We start from the raw sequence: 24,801 nt of genomic DNA, 5'->3' as shown, positions 1-24,801 counted from the left end.
ACTATGCTGATGTAACCAAAATGTTACCACACTCTTCCAACCCACCCCAAGTCCACTACGGAGACTTAGCTGTACTGGACAAAAGTGTTTCTTTTGGCAGAACGTATACCTGTTTGGCAAAGTAAAATAAGACATACTAACAAAGAGCACTACACTGGTTTTGCTATACCTACATTTTGGCTTTTACTAACACAACTCTATCAGTAAATATTGCTCCTCTCAGCAACGCAGTTATGCTAGTGAAAGTTTTTAGGTGTGGAACAAGTCTAATGAAATATCAGAACTCTGAGAAAGACTCCAAAAACGTTTCAGCTCTTGCTGAAGGTGCACTTTGGGCTTTTCAAGCTATTTTGAGGCAATGCAGTGTTCTATGTGCCTCTCTAAATCCTCCAAGGTAACAACAAACTATTAGCCCGTCCTGCTTCTGAAATTGCAGCTACTGTCTTGGCAGTAAAGTACATCTCTAAATAACAGATACCAAGTCAGATGTAAAGGCTGCACAAAGAGATAAAGACGGTGGCTGTCTTTTGGTGACCACATTGTAAAGTAAGAGGGAGTGAAACACACTGAGAAGAATAGATAAAGCTCCCTAAAACTCATCAGCTTCAGGATCTGTTGCAAACCTGACCCATTTAGAAACAACTTTTGTGTGCGTGTGTATAAAAGACAGAACTTGCTGCTATAGCAGGGTGTAATTTACGAGCCCATGCTTTGGACAAAGTTTATTCTTTGGTTATGCTTGCAATGATTCTAATTCCACTGGAGTCACACCGCAGTGTCTGAAACAAAGGGTTGAACATAATCCAAAGAAAACAAATTCATCAGTCAAGGTGTGTGTAAGAATGTACAGACCATTTTGGCTTCAGCATTACTACTTTTTAAGATTGCAGCTTTTCAGTTCCCAGTCCCAGATTCTTTACAGTTTTTCACATTTAAATCTCAACTACCTAAGTTTTAAATGGGTCCTAAAATAGAAAGAATTGCAAATAACTTAGAGTGAAATATTTTCAGACACAGATGTGGGTTCCATGACATGCCAACTGCTTCAGCAGCTGATTCCAATACCCAGAATTTGGGGAGAAAACTCTGGTTGGATTCCACACACACTAGTTAAGTTACAAGGTTGAAAAGACTCTCTCTTTGTGGGCCAAAACCACAGACTGTTTGACTTGCTTTTGCAGTTTACCAGTAATTTTTACAGCTTGTGATGGAACGTAAACTGGATGGGTGGCATTAATCTGCAGTAAAGATAACTCTATGGAAACTAGAGCAAGCTTCCCTATGGAGTTAGTCTTTAGCCTGACTGCCAACTGCCCAAAGGGAGCAAAATATGCTGCAGAGACTGGCTCACTTAGAATTAAAGGTGAGCCTCCCGCTCATTTCAAAAAGAGCAGCATCACATGAGCACTGCTTTTGGGCTACTGCTTAATGGGCCTGACTAGAAATGACAAGAAAGGAACTAACAAGGAGCCAATCCTGTAGAAAACTGTGACCAAGCATACTGCTGACCACACTTATCCCCGCTGACAAAGGGCACTGGGACACAACTAGCCTTTCTAGGGCATTCCCCTAAGAGGTGAGGAACACAGGAAAAGCCTGCCACTCCTGAGCCTATTCAATGGACACAAAGAGAGATTGATTTCCCATGCTGCCAGACAAGCATGTTCCTATCAGAGCATCAAGTTCCTGGAGGAAAGACCCATAGCCTACAGCACCTCATGTGCCTAAGTTCTACTAGCCTCGTAACTATCCAGGAGAGGTACACACAGTTCAAATTCCCTACAGCTGCTCACTGTGGTCAGTGTGAGAAGAAGATGTAGAAAGCTAGGCTTAATCTGCACACAAACTTGCACCACTTTAACTGAAATCTGATTCTAAACCAATTAAATTACACTGGTTGTGAGGGCCGCCCCACACTAGCCCTGCAAGTGCTGACTTAAGCCAGGTGGGCCCAATCAATTAATTAAGCTGCAAGCAGGGAAGATTTAGGCTGGAGAGGGCTAATTAAGGACAAACTCACCAGCGCATGAACTGACAGGGCCTCTATAAAGCCAGGGAGCTTGCTGCAGAGAAGCAGGCTGCTGTGACAAGGAACAGCTTTAGTCACACAGGGCATGAAGAGAACTGGAGGCTGGCAAATGAGGGAGAAGAGATGCCTGATAGGAAGGAAGACGCACAAGGAAACAGCAGCAAGTGGTTGTACTATACAAGGACTGTGCTTGCTTCTTATAGGGCCTCTGGTCTGGAAGCCAGTGTAGTGTGTGATCCTGGTTCCCTTACCAGCCACTGGAGTATGGCAAAAGGCACTGGAAACACCAGCCAATGACTGGGAAATACCTGTGAAAGGAGAATTTTAATGCCCTGGCTAGATAGAGGGCCAAGGCATGAAGAGAAAGCTGATGATCCAGGAGTGAGCAGAGTGGTAGAGCAAGACACCACAGGAAGAACACCACACAACTCCCAGCGTGAGCAGGCCCTGTGAAACCTGGTGGAGAATGTAAACAATGATGGTCACCCCTATTACCAGGGGAGTGTGGCAGTCATAGGCTTTGTCTACGCTAAACAATTTGAAGCACAGCTGCATGTTATACTGAAAGCATGGCCATGGCACAAGCACTGGGCAAGAGTTCTCACAGCACTTTGTGCAAGCCACCTCTGTGAGGGAAGTGGCTAGCAGCACTGGGAGGACAGCTCCCAAACACCATTGTCTGGTTCACACTGTAACTTGCTCTGTGTGTGTGTGTGTGTGTCACACCCCTAAGCAAGAAAGTTACAGCGCTGTAAAGTGCCAGTGTGGACTTGGCCTGAAACACTATTTAGACAGCTGCTTGTGGTACAAAGAAAGCAAGACAGGCAAGAACAGAAGACACGTTGAGGCAAAGGGACAATGGAATCACCATGTATGGAGATTCTCTTCACACAAGGACGTTCCCAGGCTGGACCTCAGCTGCTCCCAGTGAAGGGGACTGATGAGTGTGGGAGCACGAGCACCTGGTGGCCGGGCCTCACTCGCAAGGCAGAATGACCATACACTCCATCTTGGAATGCTATCATACAGCGGCGGGAAGGTCTGAAGTCAGGCCAGGAGAAAGAAATCAGAAAGTTGACAAGTAGTTGGAGAGTCCCCAAAGAGAACATCCTGACAAGCAGATAGTAAGCCCCCAAAGAGAACAGCTGGGGCTAGTAGCTGGAAGCCCCCCAAAGAGAACATCTTGGTTGTACAACATCAGAGGGTCTCAGGGGAGGTTCAGAAAAAGACCAAGGACAGAGGAAATCTTGTAACATGTTCTAACAGGCCGGGAGGATAGAAAGCCCAAATTAGGTAACAAACGCTTTAATTGGCCAGGTATCGAACCCCCAAGTAAGAAACAGTATAAAAGGTGATTTAGCAGGAATAAGGGGGTGGGCTCCTGGACACAAGGCGGAGGCTAGCAACTTCCAGTCCAGACAGCAGACCCCGGCCTGATCACCCGGACGTCACCACCACGAAAGGTCCCAACCAAGCCGTATCTCTGACTTGAAGGGCCGCTGTAACGTAGTTATTGGTGAGATGTGGGAGCATTGGATGTTATTGGTAAGTCACATGTAATTATATATAGTTATATGTAACCTAGTATTTAGCTTATGCCAAATAAATAACTATCTCTATATATATATATATAACAAGTGTTAAGTAATTGTAGTTACAAATAAATGAATAAATCACTATTGGTAAATACCACTAGCTGGTCTAGCTGGGTCTGTATAGAGAATTATTGGGACTTAGAACAGCCACAGGGCATTGTGGTGTTCACAATCGGAGTGTTATTGTTTCTGGTACTCATAATACTGTGGAAACCTAGGTTTTAAAGTAAATACACTAAATCACATATTGCTGCTACACTATATCAGGCTGCTATAAAGGTGGGGTGGTTGGTCCTGGGCCACCCGACTCCCCCCGCTGTATCACACCCCACGCGCACCCACGGGACCCGGAGTAGGTCGGCACATCGTCATGGCGTCACTGACAGGAGGTCAAGGGTCTTATCCCTTGGGACGTGGATGCCCGTGGGAGTCAACAGGGAGGGAGTCAAAGCCTGAGGAGTTATTTTATCATGCTCAGTTCCATAAATTGGAAACCGAGCAGGGCGGAGAAGAGGGACTTGATGTATGTCTGTTTGATAAGGGGGATGACAGAAAGTATACTATGAGAGTGTCAGCTGAGGGACTGGCTTGTGTCTTAAGAAAACACCCAGGGTCGAGGTTTTATCCCAGGGAGGAAAAGAAGCAGTTGCAGTTGGAAGGGATACAGAAACCGCTGGATCCCAAGCAGAATCAGATGCATGCTTATAAAGTGTTTTTAGGATGTGTAGAGAGAGCTACAAAAGAAAAGAACCCGTGGTTTCCGAAATATGCCTTGGAAGACGGGGGACAAGCACATAGGTTGCTGGTAGAGACAGCTGAGGAGTGCTGGGAAGCGCGAATAGCTCATAAAGTAAAAGCAGATGATCATGACCCAAGGCGATTGTTAAAAATCGTGGCAGAGAAATTTGTTAAGTTGTTATGCACCCTAGACACGTCAGAAGGATTGGCTAGGTCGTTGGTCAGGGAACAGGAAAAGACATCTGCTCTGGAGAAAAAACCAGGAGGACTAGGGGAAGTAGAGAAGGGGAGCACCCAGCTCGGGGAGTCAGCTCCTCTGAGAGAGCCACCCCCCCCATATCCCCCAGAGGTGATTGAGTCAGCGGTCCCCTCAGCCCCGACGTTGTATCCAGATTTCAGGCAGCTGAAGGAAAAGGGGGAAGGACCAAGTAGCATAGGAAAAGGGGAACGTGAGCAGACTATGGCTGAAGGGACAGGAGTAGTACAAGCATTTCCTATAGCAGTCACACGAACAGAGCATGATCAAACCGGGGGAACAACTACTAAGATTGTGTTACGGACCCGGACCCTGGGGGAACGGAAAGAGTTATTAGACAGCACTAGCAGAAAACCCGGTGAACCGTTGCCTCAGTGGTTAGGTCGGTTAGTATTACAGTTTGGATCAGATCTAGTAGATAAAGAAGAGGCTAGATATTTAGTGCGAAACTCTCGATGGTCAGGGGGTGTTGCGAATAGCCGGGAGATAGAGGATAACACCCAATGGCCCGTCACTGTCCCAGCTGTCGTCTCCTTGATGACAGAAGGCACGTTACAAATGTTTAACATACCGTTGGGATCAATTAGGACTGAGGAGGAGCTGATAAATACCATTGCTGGCATGTCATTTATCATGTGGCAAGCTCGCCAACACCCCTTAGGACTAACAGCAGCTCAGGCTAACAATCCCCGTCCTTATTTGTTTTTGGCAGACCCGTCTCAAGTACCCGTTAGTGCAGTAGCTGTTGAAGGGGCTGGTGAGGCAGCAGGGGTTACAGCAGGAGATCTCATGTGGCTGCAGACAGTAGTCGGACGTCCTTTGGGTACTTTGTTTACGGTCACAGGCAAATCAAGTTTCCAACAAGCGTAGGGGAAACAAAAGTCCTAGCAGCAAGCAAGAGCAGGCAGAACCAAAAGCAAGGAGAGGGAGAGCAAAAGTTTTCCCCCCTTGAAAGGGCAGTATTTGGGTTCTTGCTGAATAACAGCAATCTTACAAGAAGTGAACTGAGAAAATTGAGTCCGGAGGAGCAATTCACCTTGGCAAAATCGAAGGGTTTTGTCCCTTACGGAGACAGTGAGAAGGGGAAGAATGGGGCAGACGACAAGGCAAAAAACGATTAGGGGTTGCTTCAGACAGGGCCGTATCTGAAGTAACCGAGCTTAATCGAGACACAAGGCCCTACACTAAAATACATATAGAAGGGGAAGTAATCAGATTTTTGTTAGACACGGGTGCACAGGTTTCAGTAATTAAGCCATCTGTCCCACACACTAAATTAGGGAAAAAATTATGGGTCCAGGGACTGCACGAAGTAAAAGCCGCAGAAATGGCTATGGTTAAGGTTAAAAGGGGTAATAAATTTTATAAGATTAGAGCTATTATAGGCCATGAAAATTTACTAGGGGTAAATGAGATTCGACGACTGGGCCTGAAGACATTAATATGGCAGGCCTTACCAGTAAAATTAGAAAGTGCTTCAGTGCATAGTCCAAAAGTAGTTAACGGGAGTCCGTGGAAGTTCAAACTAATTCCTACCCCAGAGGAAGGGAAAGGGCATATAAGAACTTTATTAAAGAAATTGCTGTCAGAACAAAAAATAAAGTTAGTACCAGAGTCAAGGTTTCTGTCTCCCGGGTGGGGAATAAGGAAGCCAAGTGGAGATGGGTACCAGCTGGTGGTGGATTACAGACAGGCTAATACACGAGTAGAAAGGGTACAATTTACAACACCATATACCTTACCGGAACTCTGGAAGATGTTACAGTCTAAGAAACTGAGATATGGGGCGAGTATTGATCTTAAGGACATGTTTTTTCAAGTCCCCCTAAGGGATGATCAGGGCATCTTAAACTTTTCAGTGTTAGGGAAATTATATAAATGGAAAGTTTGCCCTCAAGGCTATGTTAACTCCCCAGCAGTGTGCAGTTTAAAGTTGACGGAGACTTTAAGTAAGATAAAGGAGGAACCGGGAACGGTTGTGTTAAATTACGTAGATGACATTTTAGTTGCCGGAGAGGAGAGGGAAACCACACAAAGGCTTCTAAATAAGGTATATCAACAGTTAAAACTGAATGGATGGCAGGTCAGTGAAGATAAGTCGTCCAAGGTCGTGCAAACAGAGTTCTCTTTCCTGGGCCTGCAAATAGACTCTGATGGCATTAGGCCAAGGGAAGGAAAAGACAGACGATTAAAGGAGTGGGAAAATAAGCATCCTGAGAATAAACAACAAGTACAACAAATCTTAGGAGAATTAAACTATATTCGACAGTTTCTCCCCCTAGAAATTAATTGGGCAATTAGGCTATTGCAGAAAAAAGTCACTAAGAAACACCCATTTTATTGGACCACAGAGGATTCAGAGGCGTTGACAAAACTTATTGAAGTTAGTAACCAGCCGTTAACTCTATCCAGGGTGAAACAGGAGATTCCCATAACTATATGGCTGGCATGGACCGCAGACCATTTTTTAACCAGGATAACTCAAAGGGGCAAGATAATACATTTGGAGCAATGGAGCATAAATGGATCAGAACGAAACTATGGGCCGTTAGGGAAGCTGTTGTTGGGACTTGCACACTTGCAATTCTGGTCAAAGGGGCATGTAGGAATTATAGAAGCTCCTTTAATAACTGCATTAAAATGGATTACACCGGACTGCCCTGCCCCGGATTTTTCCGGGACCCTGCGCACCTGGGCACAACTAACAACACAGGCCCAATATTTTTGGGGAAATTGGGAGCTTAAGGATCAGATTAATGAAATGGAGGATATAACTACCCGCCCTGTGTTTTGCGAAGCAGTAGGGCAACCGTGGATAGTTACAGATGGGAGCACAAAGGGAGGACAGGATAGAGCAGCAATGTACTGTGTAAAGTGTGAAGCCGTAAAGGTTAAAGCATTGCCTTTCAAGCACGGAGCTCAGCATGCAGAAGCTGAGGCATTCTTTATGGGTGTAGAACATGCATTGGAGAAGCATTCACCAAAGGAGGGGTTAATTATGGGAGTTGATGCACACTATATCATCCTTATAGCTACGGGTAAGGGAACTGCAGATTTAAATCGAGATAGGTGGGAAAAAATGTTACAAAGTGTTAGGGAAAGGTATCACCGAGCATATATAGTGCATATACGGTCCCATAGGCCAGATACCTACTGGGCTCAAATTTGTGGACGAACAGGCACAACAGCCCATTGTAGTAGGGGCTAATAAGGTTCCAGAGGAGGAAGTGCAATGGTTAGCAAACTGGCTACATAATGAATGGGGACATTATGGGGCTAGAAAGAACTATCACCGATACCAGCGGGAGATAGTGGGGAAAACGGAGATACCGCTGAATATTTGGGAACATGCAGGACGGCAGTGTTTTGTGTGTCAATCAGAAAAATCCATGGGAACAATTGCCCATGACAAAGGTGCTTTTGCAGCTGAACAATTCAAACCGGGAACAGTTTGGCAGGTTGATCTAATGGGACCATTAGAAGGGGCCCGTCAATACCCCAAGGGGCTGGTAATAGTCGATCTGGGAAGCAGACAAACATGGGTCTTGCCCTTGCGAAGGACAACAGCCAAGGAGGTAATAAGAGGCCTTAAAAAGGCAGTGGCACATTGGGAAATACCCACAGAAATTCAAACTGATGGGGGACCACCATTCACTGCATGCCAACTAGAACAGTGGCTTACATTTTATAACATCAAACATCATGTTCATTTACAATACCATCCCCAAAGCAATGGTGTAGTAGAACGAAAAATAGGGGTACTGAAATTAGGAATTAAAACAGAAAACAAAGCAAAAGGTTATAAGGGATGGGATTTAATTTTGCCAAAGGTACTTATTAATTTAAACCAGCAAACATCAAGGTGGCCAGATTTGCAGCCCAAAATCCCAATGCCGTGGCAAGGAAAGTTTGCGGCAGAAGAGTCAGTATGGGTTCATATACCCCAATTGAAGGGATCAATCCCAGAGGAGGGAAAGATAATACGACAGGCCCAATACCCTAATACCTATTGGGTAACTCGCTTACAGCACAAAGGGGAAGTGCTGGTGCATCACAATTGGTTTAGCAGAAGATAATTTGTAACATATAATCTAACCATATGGCCAGGATAATTTTCTGAGCCTAATGTGTTTTATTACAGGTCAGCCTAATTCATGCTGGGAGCGGCAATCCCGTATGGAAATCGGCAGCACGAAACTCCACCAATACTGTTGAATTATGGGCAGCTGCATTCGCAGTTTTAGCCAATGCCACTGAATGTGTAGTTTGTACTAACAAAGTACCCTCTGCTAATGAGGCTCCATTTCGATTGGACCCTGTGTTTATGAACAGTTCTAATTTCAGTTCTACTAACCTCGGATATTTCCCCGATTATCAAGAAAGAAATTCCAGAGCAAATACACTTATAACGTTGGCTATAACGGATACCCCTGCCCCAGAAGGAACTTTTTGTTGGGACTTTCCGCGTTTACATGAGACAATATATCGATGTATTGGAGAACAGCGAGAAGATTATAAGCCAATTTTTGTTGGGTTTCAACAAAACTGTAATTTGACGCTTTCGCTGTTTGAGTTATATAATCATTCAAATATAAATGTAACCGATAATTTTGTTAACAAGAATAATACCCATTGGTTATCGCTTGCAGATGTGTGTAATAATGATAAGTCGCATCCAGCATTTTTTGCAGCCAACAGGGTTTTTCGGCAATTGGATATGGTTGAACGGGGGTGTAATATTACCAAATACTCCACTAAGCACTTTAATGCTACCATCATAAACCCCATGACGTGTTTGGGTCACTCACCCAAAAGTAAGGCCAAAAATACGCAAAATCAGGGTGTGCTGGGCGGATGCCCATGGTGGCACAGGTTTAATAATACACGGCCACAGGCCAAAGTTCCTGACCACTTATTGGCACATAAGTGGATAAAACAAAACAGCTTACCCCCAGCCTGGTTTTGGATTTGTGGGAGTCAGGCTCATTCAACGTTGCCGAAGTACCCTATCGGTCGCTGTACTATAGGAAAACTAGCAATTTCTGGTGGCACCATTTATACCAGAAAGAATTCCGAATCATGATTTATAGGCCGGAAAAAGCGAGGCTGGACATCGGATGGTTGGGTTGCTTTTAAAACTTGGGTATCAAAAACAGCCCAAGCTATTGTTAGCTTTAATCCATTAGGTAACCTAGTTATGCAGGAGCAAATATTAGCTTTAGGCGTAAGTATAGAACATTTAGGGAATAGAACTGCAGAAGCATTAGGGTTAACAAATGATAAAATGGAAGAAATTCGTACCTATGTTATGCAAAATCGCTTGGCATTAGATTATTTACTTGCTAAAGAAAATGGGTTTTGTGAATGGCTAGGTAACAAGTATCCACAATTTAATGGACAATGTTGTTTTGAAATTAAGTCAATCAAGCAAAATGTAAGTGATATAATCCAGGATATAGAACAAATCGGTCAACAGGCCAGAGAGGCGGCATCTTGGTGGGACAAATGGTTTGGTGGTATCCCATCCATATTTGGATTGGGAGGGTTAAAACAATTATTTTGGTCTATTTGCATAATACTCATAGCATTATTACTTGTCGTTTCTTTGGGGTGTCAACTTATACGCAGGATAACCTCAATAGGGACTCAGGTCAACTCTCTCGCCCTCCACGCAGATACTGAGCCGTTGTTAGCTGCTGATAGCAGTAGTGATGTGGAGGTATAGGTCCTGCTCGCTCGGCCACGGCCAAAGGGGCATGTGGGAGCACGAGCACCTGGTGGCCGGGCCTCACTCGCAAGGCAGAATGACCATACACTCCATCTTGGAATGCTATCATACAGCGGCGGGAAGGTCTGAAGTCAGGCCAGGAGAAAGAAATCAGAAAGTTGACAAGTAGTTGGAGAGTCCCCAAAGAGAACATCCTGACAAGCAGATAGTAAGCCCCCAAAGAGAACAGCTGGGGCTAGTAGCTGGAAGCCCCCCAAAGAGAACATCTTGGTTGTACAACATCAGAGGGTCTCAGGGGAGGTTCAGAAAAAGACCAAGGACAGAGGAAATCTTGTAACATGTTCTAACAGGCCGGGAGGATAGAAAGCCCAAATTAGGTAACAAACGCTTTAATTGGCCAGGTATCGAACCCCCAAGTAAGAAACAGTATAAAAGGTGATTTAGCAGGAATAAGGGGGTGGGCTCCTGGACACAAGGCGGAGGCTAGCAACTTCCAGTCCAGACAGCAGACCCCGGCCTGATCACCCGGACGTCACCACCACGAAAGGTCCCAACCAAGCCGTATCTCTGACTTGAAGGGCCGCTGTAACGTAGTTATTGGTGAGACGTGGGAGCATTGGATGTTATTGGTAAGTCACATGTAATTATATATAGTTATATGTAACCTAGTATTTAGCTTATGCCAAATAAATAACTATCTCTATATATATATATAACAAGTGTTAAGTAATTGTAGTTACAAATAAATGAATAAATCACTATTGGTAAATACCACTAGCTGGTCTAGCTGGGTCTGTATAGAGAATTATTGGGACTTAGAACAGCCACAGGGCATTGTGGTGTTCACAATCGGAGTGTTATTGTTTCTGGTACTCATAATACCGTGGAAACCTAGGTTTTAAAGTAAATACACTAAATCACATATTGCTGCTACACTATATCAGGCTGCTATAAAGGTGGGGTGGTTGGTCCTGGGCCACCCGACTCCCCCCGCTGTATCACACCCCACGCGCACCCACGGGACCCGGAGTAGGTCGGCACATCGTCAATGAGAAACAAAGGGGAATACAGGCCCCAATGAGACAGATACCGGGAACCAGTGGTGACAAAAGGAGGTGCAGAGCTACCTGCAGAAGTAGGAGGTGATGAGCAAGTAGCACTGTTCTTCAGCTAAAGATCCTAAAGGAGGTGAGCCAGAGAGGCTACAACAAGAACAGAGGTCCCAGGGTAGGAAGGCCGGAACCCCAAGCAGGGAAGCGATGGAGCTGTGAACTGAAAGATTGCCTGGGTTGCTGTGGAAGTGTGAGGGTTTGAAAGACTATACCCCCAAAGGGGGGAAATGCTGAGTGATCCTGCTGAAGGGCCAAGTCCCAAGGAAGAAGCGGATATTCTGGGAGCAAGGGGGGCTGCAGACCAGAGTGAGAGAAACAGCGACAGCATGCAACTGCTGGTGAGTGGAGCACCTTGGGACACCAGTGCAGACTCCTGCATACGCGCTCTTAAAAGGGTTTAAACATTACTTAAGTCAATAAGACTAGGACTTAAGAGTGTTCAATAGTGAACATCTGGACAGGGCGAAAAAACTACTGGCAAAACCTATGCTAGTTTATTGGTGGACGAGGCCCGAGTGGGAGTTAATAAGAACAAGTCACCCCTCCTTGATATGGATATCAGTCTTCCCTGACAAAAAGGTGTGGCTGAGCTGACAGAGCCGCTACGATTTAGGGGGGGGAAACAGACATTTACGCGGAATAACAATTTTTATCTCATTTTCTAATGCTGCCCTACTTGAGGAATGTAAAAAGACTGCATGCCCTGCACCTTGCAGATGCCGTCCAAACCAAACCATAAGGCCTTATCTATTGCTCCAGCTTCAGGGGAGGATCCCTCATGTCCTGGGGTGGAGCTGACAGCAGGCATCTTGCTTAGTAATACAGAATTAAACTGTGAAATGGCACCTTCTTGTGCCACCCTATTCCTCGAATGACTGTAATAAGATCAAGCCTAGTTTGCGTTAAGCCTCTTATCCATGACTGGCAATGAGATTTTGGAACAGTTTAAAGGATCCGGATGGTAGAAAATGGTAGCTGTGAGACTGTGTAATAGGAAGTTATAGCTATAGCCCTGTGTGGATACAAAGTTGGTATTTCCCCATTCATATCTGCAAAAATGAGCTGCAGATATGCGCATCCACAGATACCCACCAATATAAATCCGGATTTGCGGGGATCTAACTACAACTGCTCAAACAAGCCAGTAGATGAAGTCATGATCTTTCACACACAACAAATGGTCCATCTGCTGCTCAGATCTGACTTTGGGTTTGTTTCACAGGCCTTATCTTGGTGCATTTAAACAGGAGAGAAAAATACACACTCACTGTGAGGGATCAGGACCTGCAGCTGTCAAGTCTCCTGGCAACCTAACAAGCACGGGAGGCCTGCAGCAGGCTAGCTGGTTGGTCAGGAAGGGCAACTGGCTGGCTTTTAAGCCCAGCAGCAGCAGCTCAATGCATTCAAGTCAAAAGATGTAACCAGTGCCGTTTTTTTAACAAAAAGCCAGTACTCAGCCAATCCCATAGCTGGGGCTGCTGAGGTGCCGGTAATCAGAACCAGTAAGTATAGCAGAAAAACACTAGATGTAACCACCCCATACCTGCTGTACCTCATCTTGCTCCTGCTCTGTTCCTAGACTCATGCCTGCCTTGTTCCTGCTATCTTACCTGGCTCCTAGTTCCAGCGTCCTCACACTGACCTTATCTCCTGGTCCCAGTGCCTGGCTTGGCTATTAGTTCCTGGATCTTCTTCTGACTCCTGCTGTGGCTACTGGTTTTGGACTCTGGCCAGACCCTTGGACTGCCTCTGCCCACTAAGCCAGACTCCTTCTCTGCTCACATGACCTGACCACCCATGGCCCAGGCTTCTCTCCCCCACCCTCCCCCGAGATACATCCAATACAACAGAACAATCTCCTAAACAAGTGCCCGGAGGTATATAAGTACCAGTGTGAGGAGACATTTCATCCAGCAATTTCACCATGCCTTCTCCCTGTGTTGCTGTCCACTTTTTAATGGGCGATCCTCCTCCAATCCTGCTATATTGTTTTTGGATTTTCGGTGTGCGGCGTTTGGCAATAAAGGGTGCCAGTTTACTGAAAGGTTTAAAAGCAGATTGAGTTAGTAACATATCCCCTACCACCTGCCCGTGTACATCTTATAAACACCAGAAAAAAGCATCCAGGCCAACACAGCTTTCAAAACACAGCAAGCTAATAATGTTCAGTCTCATTCTATGCATGGCTTGTTGTACAGTGTATTATAACACCATTTAATCTAATTCACTTGAATAAATTTGCCAGTTGGCAGTAAACAATGAGTTGTGATCACAGGTTAAAGGTCTGATCCTATAGTCCCTAGATTCTGGAGAACTGCAATATAATTTCTTACTACCAAGTTCAAATTAAACAGATAAGAGTTCTTGCCCTACAGCACCACAGACAACCAAAAGAATTTTATGAAATCCAAGTATAGACCCTCTTACGACACTGCTGCCATATTAACACTCCCTGTGAACAAAGCAATTCTTACTTTTGTACTGGAAGCGACATCAGGTCCTTGTCTAGGAAAAGCCTAAGCAGGAAATTGTGGACATCTCCCAGTGTTTCTGGACCACCCATGTTTAGCATCAAGATTCCTGTTTTAGTTTTCCTATTAAAAGAAAGAAACATCATTTGAAGTCTTTTTCTATTTCACCCTGTTTCAGCCTGCTACCTTCCTCAACTGCAAATTGGTCTTCTGACCTTTTGCTCTCATTCTGTTATGCAAAATGAGGCTCATACTCAAGAACTAACCATCAAGGGGTAAACTCTGATATCCTTACTCACATTTAGCAGTACCATTGTCCATCCCATTGAGAACAGTGGAGCTACTTAAGGCATATGTTTCTACTCAAAAAGAGTAAGATTATAAGAATTTGGCCCTAAGTCACATGACAATTCACAACATAACAAATCAGCAAGTACTATCTATTTCCAATGTAAAAGCACCAGAGCCAGCAAATACATGACTACACATGGTCTTTTTCAAATAACAGTTTTGCATTGCGCAGCTGAAGTAATTTTCCAGTATATGTCCTTTAACAATAAACACCTTCTCCACCTTTGAAATAAACCCCAGACTTCAAAATTCCCTTCTTCCCAATTTGATTTAGGAATAAGGGAACTTCGAAGTCGGGGGTTTATTTCGAAGCGCCCACGTCTATACATCCAGTCTGTGTTTTGAAAGCAGCACTTTCAAAGCGTGACGAGCTGCCATTATGCTAATGAGGTGCTGACTATGCATGTCAGCATCTCATTAACCTGTTCCAAAGTGCCTCATTAACACGACCCTTTCAAAGGCAGGGAGCATGCGTAGACACGGCCTCATAGTCTAGGATGAGGAGCTAGGAGTTCTCACATTTCCATTTTAGCTCTGACACCAACCTCCTTCCCCTTTCTGCCTGAGTTTCCATATCTGCAAACACTCCACCAGTATGTCAGTTTGCAAAGTCCTTGGATAAAAGGCACCAATTAGTAGTAAACAAGAGTGTATTAACAGGTGTCTCAAATTATGCAATAATTGCATTATCAAGCTGCTATTTCATTTCACTGTAGATTATCTTTTTATAGCACTAACAGTTAAGCTTTAGGTAAAGATGTCTGGCTGAGGTTTTCAAAGCACTCTCAGGGATTTTGACACTAAAATATGTGCCCAAGTCCCACAGATGCTTCAAAAATCTTAACCACTGTTTATTTCCCTGCTTGTTCCTTCCCTCCCTCCCAAACACTGCACAAGCATGTAAGGGTGAATATTTGTCATCTATATTGTAGTGTGCCTAGAAGCCCTGGTACCTTCATGTTCTAGGTGCTGTAAAAACACAGACCAAAAAGATTATTCCAGCCCCTTCAAGCTTAATATCCAAACAATCGATAAGAGACAACAGATGGATACAAATATACAATGAGGGAAGCACAAGAAAATAGTGAGTTGATTGTAATACTTTAAAACTGAGCCCTGAAAAGTAAAGCAATACCAGTTTGGAGAGAGACAGAGAGCAATTATATGAAGGACACACGCGCACTTCATTGGCTGTCAGCACGAGGCCTGTGAATAAATATCCTTACCTTTTGTCAGGCTGAATTTGAGGCTTTGTGCTTTTTGTTTCTGTGGCTGCTGCTGTTGCTGTTGACTGACCTCTCCATTGTATTTGGATTCTCACTTGACTGCAGCTGTTTTTTGTGACTGGAAAAATTGTTATAATATATTATTAGTTTAATACTGGGCAGAGGGTTTGGTTAAAATGACAAATACTGGCTTGCCCCACTATCTCTAAATGTGCTTGGTGGCTTTCTGGTATTTAGTATTTCTTTTTCGAACCTCCTGTCCTGGAGCCAAATGATTTAAGCAGAATCATCATCATGGCTTTCATTAAATTTTTAAAAAATGTTAAGTGACTGGCCCTTGGGGTTGCCAAGAAAAGCTGAGAAATATGACCTGAGTGTGCCACAAAAGGTCAAAAACCAGGAAGCAAAGAAAAAACAAACAAACGTATGCTTTGAAAAATCTTACGTTAAAGTCAACCTCATGATTTTTATAATCTGAACTCTTGGGGCTGGCAATACTGCCAAAGACACCACTTCAGCATGAAGGTAAGTTCTTTCAGCTCAGAGTGAAGTCACAATTTAATGGTTGTGCAGTGAAAATTGCAATATTGGAACTATTCTACGGACAGACTAGTTCAGTCACCAGGACCATCAAGTCGTCACCCAGAAACCTTCACAAGCGCTAAAATGACAAAACATTAAAATACACCCAACCTGACTACATGCAAATATTATTCAGATTAACAAAAAAATTAAAATCAGTCCCTGAATTTCAGGGCTTTGAAACATTTGCAGCAATGTAGCTTAATACATGTGAGCCCTGGAACATTCTTAGCTTGATCCTGTGCTGTAACAGACTGAAATAGCAGTTCCACAGGATCAGTTCAGGGAAAGTTCAGCCAGGGGTTCTTTAACTTCTCACTGCTTCTGCTGGCTTCTTCTCATCCCTGGCTCTAGCCTCAGCCAGACTTCCCAAAGGCAGAGGTGATAAGAAGGACTACGTTTGTTAAGAGGCATTATTAGCAGTTTAAGCATTTTCACATGCTAAATATTAATAATGAATTAAAAGACTGTGTTCTAAGGGATTGAGGTAATTTAAGCACTTTTGCTGCCTGAAAGATTCAGGATATTTCCTTCTCTGAAAATCTTGATTTCACTGGTGAAGTGTGATAATATATATATACAGTATATAACACACGCATGCCTGTGTTTCATATTGCATAGAATCCGTGCCTTTTTTCTAGGAAAAAAAAGGTGCAAAACTCCCGGCAGTCCCAAACCGCCCCCAGGCTTAACGCTCCTCCCGCCTGCCCCGCAGCCCCAAACTGCCCCCAGGCTTAACGCTCCTCCCCCCGCCCCGCAGCCCCAAACCACCCCCAGGCTTAACTCCCCCACAGCCCCAAACCACCTCCCCACCCCCAAGCTTAACCCCCTCACTGTCCCAAACTGCTCCCACGCTTAATCCCCCACAGCCCCAAACCACACCCCCAGGCTTAAACCCTTCACAACCCCAAACTGACCCCCACACCCCAGGATTCACTAACGCAGGAGCGCCACGTGTTGCTGCCCCCCCACTGCTCCTTCACCAGCCACACCACCTCTTCACCGCGGCCGAGTGGCTACCCCCGATGGACAACACATCAGGGACAGCTCCCAATGCCCTGATGCGCTGAAAGAATAGGACTTGATTTAATCGGTATAACAACTAGATCACTCCTGTCGGCCACTAAAGCAATTAAGTCAAGTCCTAGTGTTTCTGCACAGGAGGCAGGGAGCCAGAGGAGTGAGCGGCAGCAACAGCGGGAGCCACAAGCGGCTCCTTAAAGAGCCACATGCAGCTTGGAGCTGCCCAGCCAGCTTCCAAAATGGTGGGGCTGGGAAAAACAGTGCCGGCACTCTGTTACATTTGATTTCATTACAAAAAAAGCCCTGCATAGAATATACAGGATGTGCAACACTGCTAACCAAACTCTATTTTGCATACCTTGACCTTTTTATTTCAGCTGTTCAAGCTTAATGCTATGTTCACACAGTTTCTTATTTAATTTTCAAAATTCCAGAAACATTTTATCTTCCAGAGCTACAGCACAATAAAACTTTAAGAGACTACAAAAGGAAAATGTGTGCATACTCAAAGACAATCTGACCTCACACACACACAATTACTTTCACAGTATATACAAGTGCAGAAATGCCTCAATATAGTCATATTAAATTATCACAGCTGTATCAAGTATTCCATGTTTACCACTGCTTACAGTTCAATGGAGAATGGAAAAGGGTCCCCCAATTACAAAACTAAATAAAAAATTGCACATTCCAAACCTCTAATCTATAGCATGCTTACATTACAGAGAAGCAAAATTAGAACAATAATAATTAAAATACCTTGAAAACTAACTTGGAACTGCAAAAAATATTCACAACTTTTCAGCATCAAAAGCCCTTCCATCTGGTGATTGGAAGAAGGGCTTTCGAAAACTGGGGGGGGTCCTTTCGGAAAGTCCCGTCTCCATGGGCGGCATGCAGTTCGAAAAGCCACACTTTCGAACCGCCGCGGCCGCCATTATGCTAATGAGGCACTGCATATTCATTGCAGCGCCTCATTAGCGTATTTCAAACCTGCTCATTAACACGCCCCTTTCAAAAGGAAGGGGCACATGTAGACCCAGCCTATAAGTCTAAGTAACCAAAGAAAATACAATTGCTATCATATAGCAACAAATACTAATGGTTTTACTGCTGAAGGCAGTCGCCTAAGGACTAGCACACTGCAGTTTTAAAGGATGGCAGTGTCAATCTGCTGACACAGGATTTTTGGGGTGTAAGGGAATTGTCTGAGAACATGAAGTGTGGTCTGTGAATCAGAAAGATTACATCATTCATGCTAATTCTCTGAAAATTTGTGTATGCTTTCTAAAATAAGATACCATCCATGCACTATAGAGTTTGAGAGTTGGTTGAGTTTATAAAGTCATTTTTGTACTTCCTTGTACATTATTGTTTGATGCAAAGATCGGACATATCCACACCCAAATTGTAGGTATCTGAACATGGAGAAAAATCTCCCAGCCACCGTAGCTTGCAAAAGGAACAGAAAGGATTATCAGTGCACCAAAGGGCTCAACTCTATTACAGCAATGAACAAAGCCAAAATAGTAGAGACAAGATAGTATCTCTTACTGAACCAACTTCTGTTAGTGAGAGATACAAGCTTTGGAGACACACAGAGCTCTACTCCATGTCACCAAAAGAAGTTGGTCCAATAAAAGATATTACCTCACTCACCTTGTCTGATATCATGGCCCAACAAAGTTACATGACCACTGCATAAAATATACTCAGCCAAATGCACTGTGATAAATAACTGATGTGTGCAATGCCCAGTTATAAAAGACATGATTCCCAGTCGTCTCCCATAATCACCTCACCTGGGCAAAACCTGCTGGCTTCCTTTCACACTGGGGTCAACAAAGCTGTAATTGGATCTGCTTGCAGAAGTTTGGATTTCTCTGCAAACAGTACAGATGTAGTGCCAGCCTCAGGACTCAATTTAACTAGGTAAGCCTGATGACTGGATGTAACTGAAGGCAGCATTTCACTCCCTTCCAAAAACACTTTCTATACCCAGACAGAGAGCAAAGCACACAACACTGAAGCTCTGAGTGGCCTGTAACAGTTGGCACAGAGCAACGCAGATGCTGGATACCCCGGGCAGGTTGGCCACAAGGGTGGCATGCTTTATCAGGATGCATTACATGCCAAGCACTAGCCCAGGAGTAAACAACCCCCAGTACACATGCCAAGAGTGACATGCAAACTGATTTTCTGAGATAAGTGGCAGGAGTTCAGCCTTGCCCTTTCTCCCCTGCATGCAGCTCCCTGCCCAGGGCTGGCAGCAGCTCTGTGCTCAAGCTGTTGGGACTCCCAGGCTCCCTGCTCTGGGCTGGCAGCTGCTCTGCCCCCAGCCAGTGGGGCTGCTTGCTACACTGGCTGAGCCCCAAACCCAGCCTCTGTGGTTGGGGCTCCCTGGTTCACCAACATCCATTATTCTGCTGGACCACAGATTTTGCTGGACCAGAGAATCTGGGATTAGAGAGGTTCAACCTGGATTAGTTAAAAACACCCAACAGGACTGAGATTTAAAGACAGAAACACTAAAAGGCTGCATCTTAATGTATTAATGACCCTGTTGTAAGTAGAACTATTAGTGACTTTAAAAAGTATCACCAGACAGAGGTGAAAAGGTGAAATTTCAGCACTCCATCTCAGAAAGGTTGCTCACCCCTGCACTAGACCGACCATTCGGCCACAATCCACTGAAAACCGGGAGAGTCCACTGAAAGCAAAAGCTTTAAAGATTCCTCCTGAGCTGGGCCCCACGGGAGGGATTCGTTGCTGTGCTTTGGGGTACCCCAGTACTGGCCTGGCCACTTGCTGCAGCTGTGCAACAACCAACAGGGGGCACCTGCTGACACAGGGCAGGCTGCTCTGGTGCTCCACAGAAACCCGTCTCGCCCCGGCCCCCAGCAGCACCTACTGCACTGCAAGGGCTCCCGCTACACACAGCAGGGGCATCACTAGCCCCGGGCCCGGCCCCCTGCTGGTGCCCGGCGGCGGCTACAGCTGCTAATCACGTCGCGTTATGCAAACGCTTGTCAGGGCCGGGGAGCGTTGCGTAAGGCAGCCCCGGCCGCAGCGCGCAGGGACGGGTCTCCTCGGAGAGATAGGGAAGCGCCGCACGCGCCGGACTTCCCGGGGAACGGGCCTACGCGGGCAGCACGCGACTGGCGGAGAAGCGGGGACCTACCCTGTTCTCCGCGCTCAGCCCGGCTCCCAGCAGGGACAGTGGCGGGTCCCGAGAGGCGCGTCCCGACGCCCGCAGGAGGACAGCCGCTGCGCACTGCCTAGCCAGTTATATAACGCGTCCGCCCAGCTGCGCGCAGCCCCGGCTCGCACCCGCCGCCGCCGGCGGCTTACGCTTCCCCATCCCGAGCAACGGAGAGCTGGCGGGTAACACATCCCGGCTTTCCTGCTCCCCCCCCCGCCAGCAAGTGCAGCGAGCTGCCGGGGAGCCCCCGCCCGGGCCAGGATGCCTGGACTTGCACAGCGGACTGCAGCCCGGGGCACCCCGGCACGGCTTAAAATGCAGGGGGAAACTTACATGGCCCCACCACTCGGTGTGCAGCTCGGAAGGCAGCAGCCATGTTTGTGTGAACTAAATACATTCCCTTAGTGTGCAGGCACCCGGGGAATAGGGTTCCCTTCCCCTGCTCCAAAGCGACTCCGCGCACTGGGTGGAGTGGGCTCGTCCCTCTCTGCCTCTGCTATCCTCCCCGGCAGGAGCCGCCTGGGTCAGCTTGGTTTCTTGGAAGACATGCGTTTCCTTTGCCGGGAGCGGGTGGGGACCGGAGAGAGGCTGGTCCGGACCTAGGGATCCGCCCCCTTCCTTTGTCAAAGATCCAACGCCCAGCCACCTTGCAAACGCGAGCCCGCCGCCCGTGCCGCTCCACAGCAAACATGAGAAGCTGCAGAGCTGACTCCAGAGGTGGGGGAAACAGACAAAACTTAAAGTGACAGTAAAACTTGGACTGAGCTGTAAACAGATCTCCTGATCTTTTTGAGGGATGGAAGCACAGAATGAGTTTCAACCCAAGAGATATTCTGAAAACGGTGGCCAATGTTTTCTACTGTGGATGTCCAAAGTTAAGCATCTAAATAGGTAACAAAACAAACCAGCACTGTAGCACTGTAAAGGCTAACAAAATAGCGTGTTAGCACGAAGGCTCCTCACCTAATAAATTATTTTGTTAGCCTTTGAAGTGCTACATGTCTGCTGGTTTGTTTTGTTGGTCTGTCGTCTAACACTAACACCTCTTTCTTACTATCTAATGAGGAAATCTGACTTTCAGAGGTACTGAGGCTGGACAATTCAAATTATGGGTGATCTGCAGCTCTGGAACTCCTGTTGCTTATTGGGTTTCCGATTTTGCAAAGACATAAAAGGAAGCCCATAAGTGTTTACCTGTTTGGGGTTTAAGGCGCTCAAGCTTGAAAAAAAGTCACCTTTTGTAGCTAGTGACAAACGAATAACTGTTTTTACTAGTAACAAGCAGTCCTATAGCACCTTTAACACTAACACATTTATGAGGTTGTAGTTGAAAAAAAATCTGTTTTCTTAGACTACACAGCTCCAAAGAGACATCACAAATATATGGATATCAACAAATATGTGAGGCAGCATGTCAAAGACAATATACTACTGTCCGTGGAGACTTGGTCAAGGTATTACTGTTTCTTCAGTGAAAAAGGGAATATCAAAATTAATTTGGCCCAATATAATGACACTGAAAAGGAGGTGTGAATAGTGTGTATTTTTTCTTACAGTGAGTTGGATTCTGTTAACCCCTAACATAGTATGAGGAGGTTACTTACGTGTAACTCGAGGTCTTTGAGATGTGCAGCCCCCATCAGTGAGAAATTTTGCACATACACCATGCTCCCAGAGCTGGAGAATTTAAAAGTAGTGTTCTGTGATCCATGCACATGCCAGGCTTGTCTCTTGCTTCTGTTTGAGGTGACAATGGTTGGACCATACCAACCACGTCTCCAGTTTCTTCACCACAAACCAGACAGATACATAGGAGAGGGGAAGGAGTGTGGAAAGTGGAATACAGATAATGATCATGCATCTTGAAGAACATCTAGTAACTTTCTTCTTCTATTGTTTTCCACTGAGGGCAATTAACAAGCAGTGCTTCCATCAGAGGACGGTGCATAGATGAAGATGGAATGGTCGTGCAAAGAACTGCCACACCAAAAGAGGCACTGGCTGCTGCTGTGGCTTGTGCTAAGGCATAGTACATTGCAAAGGTATGTACAGAACTCCATGTGGCTGCACTGCATCTGTCCAGGAGCAGTATGTTCTGGAGAGAGATCATGACTGAAGCCAGGGCCTGGAGTAAGAGGCAGGCCCACTGGCTGATAGCAAAGTTTGATGCAACCAAAATCCATTAGAAATTTTCTGTGTGGATATGGCCTGTCCCCCAAATCTTTCTGCTACTGCAACAACCAACCAGGGTGACTTTACTGATGGGTCTTTTTCCCTGCAGGTACAAGACTAAAGCTCATTGGACAGCCATTGTGTGTTCCTCTCCAGACCCATGTGATTTTGGAGAGTGTTATCTGACTTGTTCTGTCATTGCTGGAGTTCAGTAGAGGGGGTTTGAGAATTAAAACTCAGACCCTTTATCCGGAATGTAGTAGCATCTGTCTGTCTGTTTGGGGGTAGGCATATATGTAGCTGGGGTGAACCATGCTGCTCTGGAAGACTCAAGAATGGCATCATTACTAATTAGTGCAACTCTACTAGGTGTTTGAGGAGTGGAGGGTATCCAGGAGCTTCCGTTTAGTACCATGGTTTTCCTCTAGGGCAATGTGGAGTTCCTCCACAACTCTACACAACTGCTCTTGCAGTTGCCTAAAATCATCCAAAAGTGAAGGGGACGTTGTAGTTGTTGCCACACCTAGGAAAACAGGAGGGAAATCTGCCAGCAGTGTCAGAGTCAGGCTAAGGAGCTCCTGCTCCTTCGGGGGATCCAAGTGCCTGCTAGAAGGGGCCCTCAAGGGAGAGTAGGTGAATGTTCCCTTATGACTCAGGCTGAAGAATATTGACACTAGCATCTCCAGTATAGCCTGTAGTTTAGATTGAGAGGATGTTGAGACCATGCCCACAGCATGGGGTACCTGGGGATATTTGGTGGTGGAGTGGAGGATGTTGCCAAGACCAGGATAGTCTCCATGAAGCTACATAGAGTGATATGACATCAATGGTCCTTCACTGGCATCCAGTTCATTGAATGGTAAGAAAATGGACTCCAGTTCCATTGGCAGTAGTGTCAGGATTTGAGGAAAGGTGGAGTACTGTAATAGGAGGATATGATGGATCAGGACCCCTTGGGACTGTTATTTGATGTGCTGTGACCCTGCTGAGCCTGTTTTCCCTGACCGCCTGGGCACCCTGTAACCCTGTCTTTTTGAGCACAGCTCTCCAGCCTGCTTCAGCACAGACACAGGGAGAGGGCTACACCTTGAATGATGCAGAGACACAACACAGTAAGCAGCACAGTAAAAGACTTTTTTCTGGCACTCAAGTACACAGGCTCTCTGGAGGCCAAACACTAGATAAATCCATCTCATGCTGTACAGAGGTCCGTAAGTTCATGAAATTCACCCTCTTTCTCAATGTAAAAAGAGATATGCACAGGCTCCTGCCTCCCAATTATGTACACTGGGTTTATTAATAAGTAAAAGTGATTTTATTAAGTATAAAAAGGTTGATGAGCCCCCTTAACGGCTTAGCTAACAGAGATGAATCTCTTAGATGAGGTCAGGTCTGGCTCCTACTTTAAAATCCAGAACTTCCAGGTTTGATCTCTGCTACTGATAACCCACCCAGGCGTGCAATGTTGTAGCCATAGTACAGAACTCCACAGGATTATTTAGGGGAAAAAGGACTACTTTTGTGATGAAAGGTCAGGATCAGACTCCTGGTTTGCAAAGTATGCAGAAATATATCCCAGCTCAGGTAATGAAGAATCTTACTGCAATTATAAAACATTAGTTTTAAAGAATAAGCAGCCAAAATGGAGTTTTCTACATTTTGATCTGTTTATAATTACCAGAACATTTCAAAATGCCAGGCTGTAGGCAATGGCTTTTACTGAAGACAGTAGTAGTTCAAAATTCTTACACTCCATCAGATCACTCAGTTCCTCTGTCTGTTTTATAATTAAGCAATCCAATAATCCATGGTGTATTTTCTGGGGCCATTAATGCACAGTTTACACACAGTCTGAGGTTTAGGCCACAGGCGAAGTTCATTCAGAGGCCTGAGATATGTATTAATTGACTATGTCATGTCATAGTGGGGGGTGTATTGTGTTTGGGGAAAATGGCATACACATGCTCATATTCAAGGATATTAAATAAGGGAAGTGTGGTGAATGTACCAGGTCTGTCCTCCTCTGCCCCACACCCTCCCCAAATTCTGTTGTGTCCAAAAAGCCAGAAACATTAACTATTATAGCATAGCTGATGTGTCTTGACTACCCAGACATCAAAGAGCAATAGGATAACCTTAAATTCAGACAGCCAAATACACAGTTTAGGCATGTCAGTTGGTGTTACCCCCATCTAACTTCTTCAGGATGTGTGTTTCAAATAAGCAGTAAGGGTCTACCTAGGAGGCCAATTAATCTTTATCATTTTTGCTATCAAAGGGACAGATCAACAAGCAGTCACATTTTTGAAATGG

The 24,801-nt window shown here is 45.4% G+C and overlaps 1 protein-coding gene across 4 annotated transcripts in view; it reads right to left on the bottom strand.

Annotated features, from left to right (window-relative positions):
* The window catches only part of FECH (ferrochelatase), a 41,989-nt gene extending 21,080 nt beyond the window's left edge, over positions 1-20,909 (bottom strand). For 2 of the 4 annotated variants that reach the window (XM_074995749.1, XM_074995748.1), the window contains exons 1-4: positions 20,650-20,909; positions 15,507-15,624; positions 13,933-14,052; positions 13,348-13,496 (exon numbers count right to left, since the gene is read on the bottom strand). In XM_074995749.1, coding sequence (XP_074851850.1) covers positions 13,348-13,496; positions 13,933-14,052; positions 15,507-15,624; positions 20,650-20,713 — 451 coding nt within the window. In that variant the 5' untranslated portion in view covers positions 20,714-20,909. Of the gene's footprint in view, positions 1-13,347; positions 13,497-13,932; positions 14,053-15,506; positions 15,625-17,873; positions 17,895-20,295; positions 20,327-20,649 lie in introns of those variants that run through there. The other 2 variants (XM_074995750.1, XM_074995751.1) reach the window with 2 other exon arrangements.
* Positions 20,910-24,801: the final 3,892 nt, after the last annotated feature.

The sequence above is a fragment of the Carettochelys insculpta genome, chromosome 5, assembly GCF_033958435.1.
Source record: "Carettochelys insculpta isolate YL-2023 chromosome 5, ASM3395843v1, whole genome shotgun sequence".
NCBI classification, from domain to species: Eukaryota; Metazoa; Chordata; order Testudines; family Carettochelyidae; genus Carettochelys; species Carettochelys insculpta.
The sequence above is the reverse complement of the archived record's forward strand: the minus strand, read 5'-3'. Positions and strand labels throughout refer to the sequence as shown.